General features: G+C 40.4%; 1 protein-coding gene across 2 annotated transcripts in view; it reads right to left on the bottom strand.

Moving 5' to 3' along the window:
• Positions 1 to 6820, bottom strand: part of parp8 (poly(ADP-ribose) polymerase family member 8) — a 256946-nt gene extending 250126 nt beyond the window's left edge. The window contains exons 1-3 of one of the 2 annotated variants that reach the window (XM_008102812.2): positions 6802 to 6820; positions 5911 to 6012; positions 4852 to 4906 (exon numbers count right to left, since the gene is read on the bottom strand). In XM_008102812.2, the coding sequence (XP_008101019.1) occupies positions 4852 to 4906; positions 5911 to 6001 (146 nt within the window). In that variant the 5' untranslated portion in view covers positions 6002 to 6012; positions 6802 to 6820. The other variant, XM_003216192.4, reaches the window with a different exon arrangement.
• Positions 6821 to 18811: the final 11991 nt, after the last annotated feature.

Raw genomic sequence — 18811 nt, forward strand, 5'->3', positions numbered from 1 at the left:
AACAGGTGAGAAATTCATTTTGTTCATATTTAATGGAGATGGCTTCTATGTCACCAGGGCAAAAATCCCATTTCAAGTTTCAGCCTAATTTTTAAAGGAAAGTACTCATGTGCCAAATCTATATCTGAATTAAGTTTTGGGACCTTGGACAGCTCTTTCAATCTAGACTAAAATGTATGATATATTTTCTCTCACACACACAGACATAGAAGCCACAAATAGCCTGCTGTGTAATGTAAAGTTACTGTATATTGTACTTTCAAATCTATTTTTCAGCTATCATTTGATTTTTATGTTGTTTCTTTGCATCTTGCTATGAAGTTCTCTTACTCAAGAAATAATTTTAAAAACCATACACTGTAGGATCCAATCACATTAGGAATATTTTGATGCTTTCATTTTTGTTCCTCTGGTTTGCACAATTTTCCTAGGTTGCCTAGTTTTCTTGCAAACCTTGTCAACATTATATAGTCAGCCCCCTGGTTACAAACAACATAGGTTCTGTAGGTTTATTCTTAAATTGAATTTGTATATAAGTCGGCACAGGTACATTTTTAAGTGTAACTCCAGACATTTGTTTTTAGTTTTGGATAATACCCCTCTAGCATTTGTTTTGCTGACTGTGCCCCTGTTCAGAAGATTTCACCTCACTTTCTGTCCCTGTCACAATTGAATTTTGAAAAAAATTGGGTTGTCATGGAAACAAGAATTGGTGATAATACTTCAGTGGAGACACCTTTTCCCATGATAGCTCTTACATGAGTGAATTTCCCTCTTAGAGGTACCTCATAGAGGTAGATTTCTTCTCACTTCCTATTGTCTCACCCCTGTTCTTAACTAGGAGTAAGAGATAAGTCAGATATCTATAACTCAAGGACTGCTTGTATTGGGAAACCATGTTTTATTTCACTCTGAGTCACTTAATTTGTTTGAATGTGGGTATATTTTCATGGTTTTCCTGCACAACATTTTGGGCACCATTTAGGGAGGAAAGCTCCCTCAAACTGTTTCATTAATAATATAAATCATATCTGGTCTCCCTGAAAAGCAGGAGGCTGGATTACATTACTATCTAGGCCAAACTAATTGAGCTCCTCTTTCATTCTTCAGTATGCATATATACACTGAAATCCTGAGTGTAAATACCGGAGATCCAAGCTCAGATCCATCTGCACAGCTCAGCCAGATTTGGGCAGTTCTCATTTCATCAAAACCACTTTACATAGGAAGAAGTAGTCCTAGATGTCTCATCTTGTGACTACTCAGCATTGAAAAGGCTCACAGGAGAACATGCACACCTATTCCAACACATATTTAAAACGACTTTGGAAGATACAACAATTCTATATATGATTAACCTGTAATGACTCATTCCTACATGCAAATCACCACAGTAGACGTCAAGTGATGAATATGCTCAGACCTCAGCCAAATCTATATATAAATGGGCTTAAAAAATAGCCTCATGAGAACATATCAGAAAATACTTGACAAGGCTGTGCAACTTTGGGGGGTCTAGGGAACAACTTCTGCCTTTAATGCTTTCCAGGAGCTATATACATTGACAAGTCACCCCAAATACAAATCTAGAAATAAGCAGACATCCACTTTTGAATTTGAAACATGATCAGACCTTTAAAAAATATATATACATTGTAAGAGAACCCATGACCTATAAAAATGGATTTGTGCTCCTGGAGACTTCAAGGAAATGCAGCTCACTCCAATTTTGCAAGAATAAAAAGAGGTATGGGAAAGTCTAGGGTGGTTTATAATGCAAAATCAAACAGAGTTATAGATTTACAAATACATTTTATGTTAATAATTTTTCTTTAAAGCACAAAGCCAGAGATGACAAGAAGATAAACTTCCTGTTACTTAGGATCAATGCTACAAACTGGGTGAACACTGTGTACCAAAGTTGCAATCACAAAAAAGGGCCCTGTGGCAATGTCTATGCTAAAACATTTATTATGAATTTTCATATGCTGTAGTTCATTTAATCAGATTCATTACATCTTATCCAGAATTTCAGGTTTACTGATAGCATTAATGTTTATGAGTGTGGTCAATGATATAAGAAGGAAACTAAAAGCAGAAAACACTGATAGTGACAATCACAATAATAATACTGGACCTTCACAAAGTGATTGCTGATAACAGAAGCATCTTAACACCAGATAAGACAAGTAAAGTAGCATTTATGGCAGACTGGGAAAACTGTGGCCCTCCTGATGTTGTTGAACTCCCACTTCCATCAGCCCCCTAAAGTCTGGCAATACTCAGGAAGGATGGAAACTGGTGCCCAGTTCTTGAGAACTAAAATTTTCATTCCCTTCTTTCCTTTCATTTTTTGATATGTGGTTCTCTGGCACACTATCCTAACGCCTGTGGAATGAACCCACAGTACCAACCCTGTATCCATGGAGTCTCAGTTTCATTGATCCACATCCAACAAAATGTGCCCTCTCTAGGCATTTTCCAGATTGTGGCTTCTGAAACATTTTCCACCCATGACCCCTTCCCACTTCAAATATGTTTACATGACCCCAGGCACATGTATATAAAATCAAACATTTATTGATGATCAATCAACATTTGCAAGACTTTCTAAAAAGACAGATTCCCCCTTTTTATGAAGTACAGCTGAAGCATTGTATAGTACATTGTAAACATTGCACCTTGTTGCTAACAGATTCATATAATATCTAACACAGTGACTAGGCCAGATTTTTCATAACCCCAAGCTAAAAAGATCCTATTTGTGATCAGGACCCAAAGTTTAAGAAATAGTATTTTAGATAATCTAGAGCAGTGGTTCTCGACCTGTGGGTCCCCAGGTGTTTTGGCCGACAGCTCCCAGAAATCCCAGCCAGTTTATCCACTGTTAGGATTTCTGGGAGTTGAAAGCCAAAACGTCTGGGGACTCACAGATTGAGAACCACTGATCTAGAGTGATACTATGGCATTCTTGGCCCAGAAGTATCCCCTTTCAATATAATTCACTATTATTCAGTTTCTCATATCCATGAAAAGAATGTATCACCTGAATATATGATCATTACCATGTTAGGCGAGAAGCAGACCGTTTCTGACATATAGCAAGGGGTGGGTTTTTTGTTTTGTTTTGCTTTTGGAAAGCAATGGAGTAGAGGTCTCCTCAACACACGTCAAGCACAATGCCACATCAGTTAACACCACAAAAGCCTGAGCCTGTCATCACAATACCTCTAACGTGAATCAGTAGGAAGTCAAAATGTGGCATTCACGCATTCAGAATCAGCATGTTTATCAATCTCAAATCTTTTACAGTGTTATCAAGCACACCTAAGTTGCAGACCCAGGAAAGAGGGGGTTGTGTATGCATATCTCTGTGTGTTTTGCAATAAGCTAAACTGCAATTTCATGGGCCGCATAGAAAAGGCTTTTGAAACTTGCTAAGAACATGTATTCGCCCATCCTTTGCAGAATTGGGTGCATCAGAATGAGTTGACTGAGGAAAACACAATGGATGTAGATGTTACTTAATTCTGCATCTTTGATCAGAAGTCCATAAACACCTGCCAAATATGGATCACAACAACAGAATGAATGGGACCATGGTAAATGCATAAAATGTGTCTCAGTTTTTAAAAACCAAAAGCACAACCACTGGAGATATAAATCTAGTCAGAGCAGTACCATGGGAGTTGCTTAACCTTTTCCCCTTGGGCCACTTTTGCCAATTAAAATGTGCCTCTCTGCTCCTTTCCTCCCTGCTGAGGTCCATAAATTGTTCCCCGATGGATTGGGAAAGTAGTTGAGAGGATAATATTTATATCATGTTCTGGAATCTCCTTCTCATGAAGCAACAGTGTTATTCCAGCCATCCTTCTACACACATTTTGTTTTTACATCAATATAAATTGTTGAAACTATTATCAAGAACTGTTTATAATGTAATTCTAGTTTAGACAACATACCAAAAAAGCAACCTTTTCTGTAAACTTTAAAAGTCCTTAGATGTTTTAACAATGTGGCTTTTCCATCTCATCGGACAGATTATGCATGACTTTAAGACAGCTAATGTCAATTTAGACACACAAAAATTACATTCAATTATGCATTCAAGTTCTATAACTACCCTAATACACAGACACTGTGAATAATGTAATTCTCTATCATAATTAATTCGCTCAATATTTGAGATAGGGCGGGATTCAAATAAAGTTATATTATTATTATTATTACAGATGTGACTGTTTTGTGCACCATAAACTTTATTGGAGTCTTTTTTATTTCAGCTATCTGCACCATTAAAACAAAAAGTGCAAACAGTATTTACTTCTGGTTACCATCTCCTTACACTGTGCAGAACAGTCATGGGGCTATTTAAATGCATGTAGTAAAGTATGACAAACATTGCCTGCTCTGTGTTGTCGAAGGCTTTCATGGCCGGGATCACAGGGTTGTTATGTGTTTTCCGGGCAGCATGGCCATACTGCCCAGAAAACATACAACAACCATTGTCTGCTCTGCCTGATTTCTGTCTTAGACTCTCATGAAAACCCCTTTTTCTTTTTCCAGGCTTCCTTTCCCCTTTTTTTCTCCTTTACACCTGTCAAAAATAAGTCTGCAAGCCTGGGCAAGTGGAGAACAAGTGAAGGCAAAGCAGGAAAGAAGAGAACTCTTGATCAATAAGTGCTGATGACTAATCATCACTCCCCACCTGTTCCAGGCCAATATTTCTTCCCAAAGAAGCCTCAAGACATCAAGTAGTTCAACTGCTACCTTCAAAGGAAAGCTGACATTCCTTACTTACCACTAGTGTGGAAACAAAGGCTACAAATCTATCTTTATTTATAGTCATACCTTTTGGATCCTCCCACGTAGGTGAAGGTGAAAGTGGAATCGGCGTATCTGAAATCTAAAACATAAGAGAGCCATGTTGATACCCATGAGCATCTTGATGTGTTTTGCTTGGGGTATTATTAACCTGTGTGTGTACCCTGGCCCTTCTTCCCACTCTGCCACAAATGTGAGCACCAGAAATAACAGTCACATAGCAGCCAAAGATGAAATAATACAGCAGCATCATCCCCCCTTTTGCCCCCTCCTTGCAACAAGTGCCTTGGTGCTATGGCAACAGAAGAAATGTCCATCCTCAGCCAAGGCAACAGGCAGTAAAGAGCCAGACAGCTCAAGACAAATCAAGCATTTAAAGTAATGATCAGAAAGAAGAAGCCAGCAAAATATCGAAGTGTTACATTAGGAGAGATGTGTGTTTGTGTGTTGGGGGGGGGGGGGGGGGGGAGGCAATGAGAACAGATGACAAAAAGGAGACAGTCTAGCTTTGAGGGTAAGAGGATAAAAACTGGTTAAGTTCCACCCTGGGAAAGGGTGGAACTCTTTCTTTCCAACCAGCCAGGGAAAAATAGAGAAAATGGGCAGACATTATTCAGGCAAAACGGGGAGAAAACAACAACAAAGCAAAAGGCAGACAGGGTGAGAGAACAGAGAAGGCTTGGTAAGGGAAGGAGGCGATGATGTACTACTGTATCTCGAAATGCCATGGAATTGGGGGGGAAGCATACTTAGCATAGTCCCAGGCCACTTCTGTGTACCCAGCTTCCCTTTACCAGGCGTGGATGTGGGGGGGGGGGCGAAGGGGGCAAGATCCGGAGGCTGTTTTTAGGCATTGGAAGCAGCTATTGGGATCCACCATTGAGTGATACAACACGAAACGCACGCACGGTCCAAAAAAAAAGGAAAAAAAAGAGGAAGGCATGGTGACAACAACAGCCCTCCTGCAACCAACATGTGGGGTGGAAGGCGAGGAGCCCGGCACACAGATGCCACGGAGTGTGCCCGAGTGGGCCTGGGAGCGAGGGGCCGTGGGAAAGACCCGCCAGGAAAGGCTGCCCGGCTCACCTGCAAACAGGCAGTCCTTTTCCGCCTTGCACGCTTGGATCACAATGTCAATATCCTTCTGAATCCTCTCTTGCCTTGAACACATCCCCATGAACTAAATCCCTGGGGGAGGAAAAATAAAAATAAAACAAAAGGGGGGAGGGCAGGCTTTGGGCGCTTCTTCTTCCTCTTCTTCTTCCCCTTCTTCCTCTTTGCCTCTTCCTCCTCCTCCTCCTCCCTGCCTGTCTCGCTGGCCGGCTTCCTCCTCTGCCAGCCTTGAGAGGCAGCTAAGAGATGGAAACCTGGGAGGCACGCGGGGCGAGGAGCGAAGCCAGGCGATGGAGATGAGGGTGAAGATAATGGAGATGAAGCGGGAGGAGGAGGAGGAGGAAGCGCTTCCTCAGAGCCGCCCGGCCGACCGCTCGCTCTGGCATAGCCCAGGGGTGCTCGCCCAGATGTGCAGCTCCGGGGCGGTGTGTTGATATTCTTAATTTGATGTTATGATGATTCTTTGCCTCGCCCTCCCTCCCTCCCCCCTCCCTTCCGAAAGATCCGAAACAAGTGGAGGAGGAGGAGGAGGAGGAGGAGGAGGCGGAAGAAGAAGGCTGGGGCCGCTGGGCTTCGCGGGAGCCTAACGCCGCCGCCGCCGCCGGAGGAACCGGAGCCTTCCCATCCGCTCTGCCTGCCTTGCCTTCGGGGCTGCTGCTGGGAGATCAGGCGGTGAAGGGGGGAAGAGGAGGCGGAGGATGAAGAGGGGGAGGAGAACAACAGCCCCGAAGGAAGCCTTGGCTTGGCGGCGCTAGGCTCCGTGGCTTTCCGCCTCTCTCTGGCTTTCTGTGCGCGTCTGCCTCTTTCTCTTCCCTTCCTTTCGCTTTCCTCCCTCCCTCTCTCTCCCCGGCCCCACGCGCGCACCCAGCAGCGGCTCCCTCCGAGGCCGAGCCTCTTCTGCAGCGACGCCAAGCCGCAAACCCCTCCCCTCGCTGCCCAGACACGCACCTCCACACACACACACACACACACACTCGCCCCACGTACTGTGGCTCTCCCACTCGAGGGAGGAGGAAGCAACCAGGCGCCTCCAAGCTCTGGCTCCCTCCAGAGGGGCCTTGCGGAGGTGGCGGCGCCCCCAGGGCCAGGCGGGGGGAGGAATTGCAAACTAGCAGCGCCACGGTGAAGAGCAGCCACTGCCACAACCCCAATATTGTACATCCTGGTTTTTGTGCTCTGTCGAGCCCCTTCCCCTCCCCGCCCTGACTTAGGGGCTTCCAGTGAATGTTTCCTATGTTTTTTTCGGAGGCAAGGGGCGTTCAGGTTGGGGTCGCGGCCAGCGCCTTCCTTGGGAGGAGAGGCCCTGGCACAGGGATTGTCACCTCGCTGAGATCCTGGGACAGACAGTCCCTAAAGGGAGACTTTCCCCCCATGGTCTGGAGGTTCCAGGCTCCTGCCTCAGAGGTCAGAGTTTTTGTGTGCAATCGCCTGCAGATGATGGTGACCCCATGGATTTCTGTAGGTTTTCTGAAGCAAGGAATAGTAGAGTTGGTTTGGTCAGTTCCCTTCTCTGAAATGTAGCCAACAATAATGATGATGATGATGATGATGTGCGGTTTTCTGGCATTGTATATTTCTGCCGCTTCTGTGACTGTTCATTTGGGTTTTGATGATTCTGTAGCCCACTTGTCAATGGATGTCCAGAATCAGCAGCATCCACCCCGGTCCTTTTTATCCTAGGTGACGACTGAGCCAGTATAGACTTCGTTTTGGTTTGATTCTCCATAATGCTAATGGCTTAGGTGCTCTTGGTTTCATTCCTCAGCCAGAGGCCTATAAATATCTGGGCATATTACAGCTGGACAACATCAAGCATGAATATGTGAAGACTGTGGTCGGTAAAGAATACACACAAAGGGTCAGAAAAATTCTCAAAAGCAAGCTCAATGGAGGCAACACCATCAAGGCCATAAACACCTGGGCCATACCTGTCATAAGATATACTGCTGGCATCATAAACTGGACACAGATGGAACTGGACAATTTGGACAGAAAAACCAAATTGGTCAGACCACACCTGGAATACTGTGTCCAATTTTGGGCACCGCAGTTGAAGGGAGATGTTGACAAGCTGGAAAGTGTCCAGAGGAGGGCGACTAAAATGATTAAGGGTCTGGAGAACAAGCCCTATGAGGAGTGGCTTAAAGAGGTGAACATGTTTAGCCTGCAGAAGAGAAGGCTGAGAGGAGATATGATAGCAATGTATAAATATGTGAGGGGAGGTCATAGGGAGGAGGTAGCAAACTTGTTTTCTGCTGCCCTGGAGACTAGGACGCGGAACAATGGCTTCAAACTACAGGAAAGGAGATTCCACCTGAACATTAGGAAGAATTTCCTAACTGTGAGAGCTGTTCAGCAGTGGAACTGTCTGCCCTGGGGTGTGGTGGAGGCTCCTTCTTTGGAGGTTTTTAAGCAGAGGCTGGATGGCCATCTATCAGGGATCCTTTGAATGCGATTTTCCTGCTTCTTGGGGGAATGGAGTTGGACTGGATGGCCCACAAGATTTCTTCCAACTCTATGATTTTATGATACTATAATAATAATAACAATAACTTGATGACATGATATGAGGATTTAAAGATTGAACTGCAAACTCTGGCACAAGCCAGTAAAGGTGGTCCCAGTGGTGATCAGCACACTGGGTGCAGTGCCTAAAGACCTTGCCCTACACTTAAACACACTGACAAAATTACCATCTGTCACCTGAAAAAGGCCATCCTACTCGGACCTGCACACATTATTTGCCGATACATCACACAGTCCTAGATACTTAGGAAGTGTCCGACATGTGATCCAATACAACAACCAGCAAAGTGATCTTGTTTGCGGTGTACTGATCTTGTTGTGTATCAAATAATAACTTTATTCTTGTAACCTGCCTCCATCTCCCTGAAAGGACTCAGGGCAGCTTCCATGTGTCACAAAGTGCCTAAAACAGAGCATAAAACACTGTACAATAAAGTAAAACATAGAGCATATAAAACAACAGTTTAACCAGAGCTTAACCATTGCTGAACCCCCAAGGCTTTTGGATTAGCATGGATTATGATGCTGTTATTTCCCTGTTTCCTCTGAATTTAGCTGCAATCACCACAGTAGTTGTAGGGGAAATTAGTTTTTGCAACAGCTACCCATGTGGTAATGATGCTTCAGGGAGGCTTGGACTTGAGGGAGCGAGATCTATTAGTTTTACAAAAGACTTGCTTTTAATAAAGATGGCAAGTCCTGGCATTGCAACCTAAAACAGTGGTGAAGCTCTAGCTTCAGTCCACCACTGGTCAAGCATCAGGGCCATAGCCAGAAAAAATGGAGGGGGGGGGTTTTGAAAATTTCAGGGGGGGGATTGAACCCCTAGCCCCCCCCCCCCCCACCCGTGTTACATTCCTGTCAATATCTGCTTGAGATAGTGCCTGGAGGGACTTTTAATTTTTTGTGTCTCATAGACTTAGCATGGGGATTTGGTTAACCAGTTAAAATTCATGAGTAAACCAGGTTTTTTTTTAACCTGAAAAATTTGTGTGTGTGTGGGGGGGGAGTTGAACCCCCAACCGCCCCCCCTCCCCGGCTACAGGCCTGTCAAGCAATATAAATCTATGAGCAAGTTTTATGTCAACCTGGGATAATGATCACAATCCTTGATCACTGAATGCTGAAATGAATAGGCCAACAAAGAGCAAACATAATGACAGTGTTAAATGTGACTGTTTTTCCTCATTCAGCCCAAGTCTTTTGCTTCAGCTCTCAGAAACGACATTGCTTAGGCCAATACAGGGAATTTGCATATAAAAGTAAAGGCCTTGTTAGGTCCCTCCTATGGTTGGTTGAGAGAGCTAGCATGGTGTAGTCATTTGGATGTTAGACAAGGCGCCCTTCCACACAGCCATATAACCCAGAATATCAAGGCAGATAATTCACAATATATCTGCTTTGAACTGAGTAATCTGAGTCCACATGCCATATAACCCAGTTCAAAGCAGATAATGTGGGATTTTATACAGGTGTGTGTAAGGGGCCTAAGACACTGGGAGACCAGGGTATTAATCCCCTTTGTGTTGCACCCCAAGGCAGCATGAGCATTCGAAAACCAGACAAGAGCCAATATAACACACTATATCTTTATTAAAGCAATTATATATCCAAAGGAAATTAGGTATAGCGTCTGAGTAAGGAATAGTTCTTTTAGAAAGTCAATGGTAGTTCCAAATGGGTAAAGGAATAGGTCCAATATTATAATCCACAATGAGAACTCAATAGCTCTCCAAAGAAATCAAAATGTCCCGGAGTTGAAACAGAGAAACAAGGCTGGCAGAAACAAAGTCCAACCCACTGGAAAAAATTCGTAGCAATCAAGGCAGCAAGGTTATCAAAGCTGAGGCAAACTTGAATCAGGAACAAGGAAACAACTGGAGTAAGGTCGCGGTCTACTCGAGAGTCACGGCACGGCATGGCTCGACTGGATCTGGAGAACTTGGCTTGGAAACAATCAAGAGCTGGAGACGGAGAAAACGTCTCTCAAGGAAGAGCTACGTTGACACTGCAAGAAAATCTACTGAGCGAAACACTTTTAACAGATTCCGGACTGTTCACAATTTAGGGAGTACAAACTCCCAAAACCTTCTAATGGGAACACTAACCCTTATCCCATCTATTTGCCAGTCTCTGGTTCCTGCGGACCCCTTGTTTTGCACTTCTCTCTCTGATTACAAAATCTCTATGATTAAAAACCCCGTTCCCAGGAGTCTCAGCAACATCTGGCTCTATCTGCGAGGGAGGAATAGAAGACTCTTCCCCAATTAGTAAGTCTCTAAAGTCTCTTCGGGCACCTGCAGCTGAAAAGGCCCCTCCGTGGAGGGTGGAATGTTAGTATCATCCTCAGCATCATCTGTGTCAAAGTGCATGTCCTGAAACACTGCAGACCTTGGTGGCCTGGGTGGCTGTGATCTAACACTTTGGGCCATGGAAATCCACCAGGGGCCCTTCTAAATTGCCAGATAATCCAGGATATCAAAGGAGAAAATCCACATTATCTGATTTGAACTGGATTATCTTAGTCTACACTGCCATATAATCTTGTTCAAAGGAGATAATGTGGATTTTATACAGATGAGTAGAAGGGGGCTTGGGTGATTTTGGGCTAGTCACATCCTCAGTCTCAGAGGAAAGCAAAGATAAACTCCCTCTGAACAAATCTTGCCAAGAAAGCCATATATTAAATCCACCTCAGAGTCAACGCAAGTCTGAAACAACTTGAAAACACACAACAACAGCAACAACGAAGTATGAAAATCATTTTGTTTCTTATTATGTAATAACCTTGTTCCAACATGGTCTGGATTTAAGGTACATATTGAAGTGACAAGGTTTGCCCACAACCCTATTTCTTTTTAGAATGTTGAAAATAAAATAAAAAAGATTGGGAAGAGCCCCAAAACAATATCTTCATACATGGTATTTCCAAAGGAGATTCAGTATGAAATAAATGCAAAATGATAATTGATGTAATGATTATTAGAACAGAAGGTTTGATGAAAATGTCAATGTAATGACCAGCTGCTGTGAATGTCTGTGTTAGTTATAAGTAGAAAAGAACCTAAAACAAAAGTGTCACTATTATGCCATCCTTATTTAGTTCTATGGTGTGGCCATATTTCTAGTCATTGCATCTCAAAAATAGACTTCTGGTGTGGGAGCAATGGCGGCAGGACAGTGATCTCTGGGGCTCCAAAAAATCACAGCATCCTGGGCAGTCAGGTGAGCGGTTGCTCCTTTTCTCTGGCTGATCGAAGCTGAGAAGGCAGCAAAACCCACAGGGGGTCGAACCGATGGCCTGAGAACCATTTCTCCTCAAGAGGAGTGGTTGGAGGCCTGGACGAGACCCCCGCAGGGAAAACGGACCGCTGGGAAGGCGACCCTGGATCAGAAACAGACTCAGGAAGACTGCCAGCCCCTCATATTTTAACCCTAATAATTCTGAATGACAAGAAGTAAGTAGAACCGAACCCTCTTCATGGTGGTAATAGGAAAGACAACTGCAGAAGGGAATGGGAGAAACAGCAGTGAGAGAGGAGTGAAGATGTATTAAGGAGGTGCGGAGGCGCAGAGATGCAAAGGGATACGGAGGCATAAAGAGGAGAACAAAGCAATTGGGTGATAGACGGTGAAGGGATAGATTTAAATATTCTATACTGGAGATGAGTAAAGGAGGGGAAGTAAAGAAAAGGAGAAGCTGAATAAAGGCAGATATTTCCTTGGCTGGGGTAAAGGCTAAAGGAGGAGAGTGAAAAGACAGAAAGAAACTGGAAAGCCCGAGAGGGCTGGAAAGGGAAAACTGTATATTTATAATTAAAAGAATTAATATAGAAAACCTGAAGAGCTAATATAGAAAAGAATGAGCCCAAGCGCCCAACACAATCAATTCAAGAATTTTATCTGTGAATTAAATAACAAATTAATGGAATTACATATCTAACCATTCCTCCACAAAGTAACCCAGCCCCAAACAAAAGCGGACTGACCTTGAGAGGAGATTGTTTTGGCTAGAACACTGACTAGCCAAAACAAATGAAAGCGGCAAGGGAAGAAAGGAAGTGATGAACGGGAGGAAGGAACGTGGTGACGCAACGACGTAAGAAGCAGATGGAAGGGTGGAAGGGAAGAGGAAACAGGAAGAGGAGGGAGTTCCAGAGCAAAGAGACAGTTGACTTAAAAATATAGAAACTGAATTGCATAGAGAAATTGAGGGGATAGTTATAGAGAAACGACATAGAGAAAGGAAGACATATAACGGAGATTGAAGTAGAGAGAAATATAAAGAAAATAAAAAAGGGAAGACAAAAGGGAGGACAAATGATACAATATAGAACCTCATGACAGTACAAGACTTAAAAATTGCAGAAATTAACATAAAATAAAAAAATCAAGAGAAAACAATTAATTAACTTACAGAAAGTAATTAATAGAAAGAGACAAGCAATAATTCAACAACATATTTTTATAATCAAAATAAAATACAATAAATGAATTTAATAAACTGAACGAAGAATTGATAACAGCAAAAGGCAAAAGATATAGTTCTTTTTTGCTTTTTTAATAATAATAAACACAGATAAAGTCAACAAAGAAGACCTAAAAAGCTTGATTCAAAATAAAAACAAAATCGAAGACTAAGCAGAACTTACCAAATAAAAGATGACATCCCAAATAATAATAATAATAATAATAATAATAATAATTTTATTTTTATACCCCGCCCCATCTCCCCGAAGGGACTCGGGGCGGCTTACATGAGGCCTAGTCCGATAAAACAATCAAATATCGATGATACAACAATAAAACAATTATACAAATAAAACCTCAATTATCAGTAAAACAATCGATAAAATCAACATGAAGCATACAATATTAAAACAGGAGACTAATTCATAAAACCCAGTACAGAATGTGCCGGAATGGGGAAGGTATTTCACCGTTGAAATGGACAATAAAGATGGATAAAGACACAAAGGAGGAGATGAAACAAATCACAGGAGCCCTAGGGGAATTAAGGAGAAATTCACTACCGGAGGAATGTACCCTAAAAGATATTATGAAGGAGATACGAAAACTCTCCAAAAAATAAGATAAATTTCAGGAGCAGATGATGAATATGAGAAAGGAACTTACAGAAGACATGGGAGAGATGAAAAAAAATATGGGAGAAATGAGAACAGAAATGTTAAATCTGCAAAAAGAGATAAGTGAGCTAAAACAAGAGAAACTACAAATCATATCCACTCAAGAGCAAAAATTAAAAATAAACAAAATGGAAGAGAAATATAACAGATTCGAATTAAAATAAGAAAGATACGAACAACAACAAATGGAATTTCAATTAAGATGTAATGTAAGAGCCTAAAGAAGATATCAGACAAATAATAACAGCGAAACCTATGGAATGTTCTGAAGAAGATATGAATGATGAAATAGACAGTCTATCAAATATCTACTAGCTACGCTTGGCGTAACAAAGTAGAGAGAGATGTCATGGTCCATTTTACAAAGAAGAGAATAAGGGACGAAATACTAAAACTAAATAATAGTACTCTGACTCTGACAAAGGAAGAAAAGTGGCGATCTTGAAGGAAATGCCATCAATGATTCTGGCAAGGAGAAGAAAATACTTATTTTTGACAGAGGAACTAAAAAGATACCAAATCAGATTTTGATGGGATCGTACAGAAGGATTAATGTTAACTTACAAGGAAGAATGGATCTGGATTACAACTGAAGAAAAAGCACACACTTTTTACGAGAGACTGATGTGAGATATGGAAGGCAAAGATCAAAGAAAAAGAGCCAAAACAATTTCGCCAAACAAGACTGACATCTATAGAGGAATGAACCCCACCAACCTGGACAATTTGGAGGAAGAAGAGGAAGGAGAAGGAGGAGGAGGAGGAGGAGGAGGAGGAGGAGGAATGGAAAAATAAATGTTGTTTAAACAATGTTAATGGGCTAAATACTCCCAATAAAAGAAATAATTTTTTTGATCAAATCAAGAAGGGTAATTATGACTTAATAGCTCTGCAAGAAACCCACATCAACCAAAAACATGTAGCCCACTTAAAAAAGAAAAATTTGGGGAAAGAATTTTATTTTGCGGCACCAGAAAAAAAGAGAGGGGTGGTAATTTACGTAAAAGAAAACATCCCAGCTAAATTGGCATTTAAAGATGATGATGGAAGAATAATTGGGGTCTGTTTGGAAAGAGGGGACCAAAAACTATTAGTGTGTAATATCTATGCGCCAAATGGCCTCAAAACAAAATTCACAAAGATACTAACCAATTTAATTTTACAACAAAAAATTGACAATATAATATTAATGGGAGATTTTAACCGAGTAACTTGATGGGAGATTTTAACTGAGTGACAGTAACTTGGACAAAAACTACAAAGGGAGGGAAAAAGGCACACTAGACTTGGGGAAATGTAATGCCTCATGGGCCTTGTAGTCCTGCTCCCAGTGCCACTGTGGCTGATGAAGATGAAAACATGGGGTTTTCGCTGGCTCAGCAAGAGTCGGAATTTTTCCAGATGCCTGATGTTGATGTTTTTGCCCAAGAACCCATCAAAACAGACCTTGAGCAGCTCACACCCCCTTTTGCTAGGAGACAGTCCTATGTTGCGGGCAGGGGAAAGAAGGAGCAGGTTCGGAGGAGTTTGAGACTTGCAGCTAAACAAGACACTGATTAGCCATGTTCCCCTGGGAAAATCTAGGGAGTCTCACATCTGGAGAGAGCTGTGTTTCGTTTCCTGTTCTCTAGGGAAAGAGAACGCTGGACACCTGCTTTGCAGGAAAACGAGACCCAGTTAAATGTGCCTGGCACGGTAGGTTCCGTGCGGAGTCAACAGAGCAGCTTCAGGAGTGATTTCGTGTTTCCAGCCTAGTGTGGACTTCGCAAGTCCGCAACTCCAGTTCCTTGCCTTGCCTTGTCTAGCCAAGTATTCAAGAAAAATCTTGCCCTGTTTCCAGCCTTGGACCTTGCATCTAGCATCAAGCTTTGTTTCTACCCTTGCTTTGGACTTACTTTGAACCTTGGAAAGAATTTGGACATTTCCCCACTCTATTGCTTGCAAATAGAGTGTGTTTCGGTTTGGATCTACAACTTTGGACTCTAATATAAAATATTGGACAATATAATTTTGGACTATTTATGACCTTTCCTGAAAGGTCTTTTATTGGACTATATTTCCTACTTGTTTTTATTATTCTTATATATTTCCTTAATAAAGATATTAGATAGTTATTGGCCTCTGTGTTCGGTTCTTAGTGCTCCGTTGCCCAGGGCATGACAGGAAATGACCAAACATTTTGATTGACACTCAAAAAGAATTTAGCTTAATAGACACATGGAGGATGCACCATCCAAAGGAAAGGGACTATACTTATTATTCTGGAAGGCATAATAGTTGGTCCAGGATAGATATGGTCTGGACCACGAAGGACATCACAACTCAAACTGACTCAATCAAAATACTATCTAGAAGTAAACACAGATCACTGCACTGTAGAGATGATCATAAACAAAAGAATGAAAACAAAGAAATGGAGATTGAACGATAATTTATTACATAGGGAAGAAGATGTGGAAAAAAATGGAAACTACTCAAAGAAGACTTCGATTTGAATAATTCACCAGAAGTAGACACCCGGATAATCTGGGATGCAAGCAAACCGGTAATGCATGGAAATTTTATTCAACAAAATTCAAGACAAAATAAAGAATGAAATATCAAGATGCAAAAGATTCAACAGGAAATCCAAATAACAGAAGGAAAACTCAAAAATGCCATAGAGACAAAAAGCTAAACAGCAAATTAGAGATACTGAATAAGCAAAGAAACAATTTGGAATTAGAACAAAGGGCAAGAGAAATGAAATTTACAAAACAATACAATTCCAAAAGGCAAACAAGCCAGGGAAATGGCTGACAAGAAGATTAAGACAAAAATGACAAGCACAATGGATCCCTCAAATAACTGTAAATAACAAAACTTACACGAGAGATCAAGAAATCTTGAAACAATTTAACAAATTCTACAAGAAACTATATAAGACAGAGAATATATAGAAAGAAGATATAATTGAATATTTGGAAAAACAAAAGATACAAAAAAAATCTGAGAAAGACAGAGAACTTCTGAATAAAGATGTAACAGAAGAGGAAATTGAGAAAGCAATTCAAAAATTAGATACATCAAAAGCTCCAGGACTGGATGGTTTAACCACAATTTATTATAAAAAATTGAAAGAAGAATTAATTCCAATATTAAAATTGATAATGAATCAAATTCTACACAATAAGAAAATGCCAGAGTCATGGAAAACTGCAAATATTTTGATGATATACAAAGAAAACATGGATCCAAGCAATGTGAAAAATTATCGACCCATTTCCCTACTTAACATCGATTATAAAAATTTTACTAACATTATGGCTGATAGATTGAAAACCTTCCTGACGTCATGGATCAAAGAAGAACAAACAGGTTTTTTACCAAATAGAAATATCAAAGACAATGTCAGAAACATTATAGATATATTAGAATATTATGAACATCACAATCAAAAGGAATAAGCAATTATGACAATAGACGCAGAGAAAGTGTTTGATAATTTAAATTGGAATTTATTTAAACAAATTTTGAAATAAATGGATGCAGAATATTACTTTATTAATGCAGTTGAAACAATCAGGAAGCGAACATTTGGATAAATGGCCAAGAAAAAGAAAAAATAAAGGTGGGAAAAGGCACGAGACAAGAATGCCCTCTCGCTCCACTCATTTTCATATTAGCATTGGAATTTCTGTTAAATAGTATTAGAGAGGATGAAAACGTAAGAGGACTGAGGATAGGAAAAGAATCTTACAAAATATGAACCTTTGCCAATGATCTCATCTGTACAATAGAAGACCCTTTCAACAATATTGAACTCTGGTTGCAAAAGTTCAAAGAATTTGGAAAAGTATCAGGATTTAGAATAAACAAGGAGAAATAAAAAAATCTTAACTAAAAACATGATAAAATCAAAGCAAGAAATCTACAGGAATTTACAGGTCTACAGATTGTTAAGAAAATTTGATACTTGGGGATAAATATAACAGCCAAAAACTTACAACTTTTACAAAATAATTATACTAATATATGGAAAGAAATCAGTAAAGATCTAAGGAATTTGACTTTTCTAAAACTTTCACTACTTGGTAGAATCTCTGTAATCAAAACAAATGTGCTACCAAAACTAATGCTTTTATTTCAAAATTTACCAATTTTAAGAGGCAATAAACTTTTCAAATAATGGAACAAAGATTTCAAAATTTATCTGGATTGGCAAGAAACCGAGAATTAAATATACAACTTCGATGGACGATAAAAAGAGAGGTGGATTTGGACTTTCAAATTTGAATCTATATGTGGAATCATGTGCCCTAGAATGGGTAAAGGACTGGGCTCTACTCAGTAAAAGGAAGACACTTACACTAGAAGGACACAACCTACGAGCAAGCTGGCACACCTATCTATAGTACAATAGAAGAAGAATAGAAACAAATTCGGCAATAATTTCATTCGGGCATCATTATTAAGAATTTGGGAAAAGTATAAAGCAAATTTTTACAACATAACACCATTATGGATATCTCCATTGGAGGCGTGCCAAAGAAGGGAATTGGGCTGGAACATTTGGCCAATCTACGAAGATCTGCTAGGAAGAGTCAACACAAACTATGAATTAAAAAGCCTAGAGAATTTAAAAACCATATTTGACAAAATTTCTTGGTTTTAATACAGACAAATACAAGATTATTTCAAAGAAGACAAAACAATTTGTCTTTAGGGAAAAAAAAACTCAACATGGGACAAAATAATCGCCAGTAAGAAAAAGATTATAACAAAAACGTACAAATTACTCCTAGAGTGGTGTACAGAGAAAGAAGTAGTGAAGGAATGCATGATAAAATGGTCAAGAAACATTGGAAGAATGATAGGTTTAAACGAATGGGAAACAATGTGGAATAAGAAAATAAACTATACATATGCATACGAATTAAAAGAGAACTGGTTAAAGATGATGCACCAATGGTATATGTCCCTCAGAAAATAGCCAAAAAACTTCAAAAAACACAAATTATAACTGTTGGAAATGTTATATTGGAAAGAAGAACTAAGGAACTTTTTACCATCTATGGTGGAAATGTGAGAAAGTAAAAATGTTTTGGAAAAAAAATCACAAATCAATTCAAAAAATCTTAAAATATAAAATACCCTTGAATCCGAAATACTTCTTATTGGGAATGACTAATTTTGAATGGAAGACAAATATAGATAAACTT

Source organism: Anolis carolinensis, chromosome 2, assembly GCF_035594765.1.
Source record: "Anolis carolinensis isolate JA03-04 chromosome 2, rAnoCar3.1.pri, whole genome shotgun sequence".
Lineage (NCBI taxonomy): Eukaryota > Metazoa > Chordata > Lepidosauria > Squamata > Dactyloidae > Anolis > Anolis carolinensis.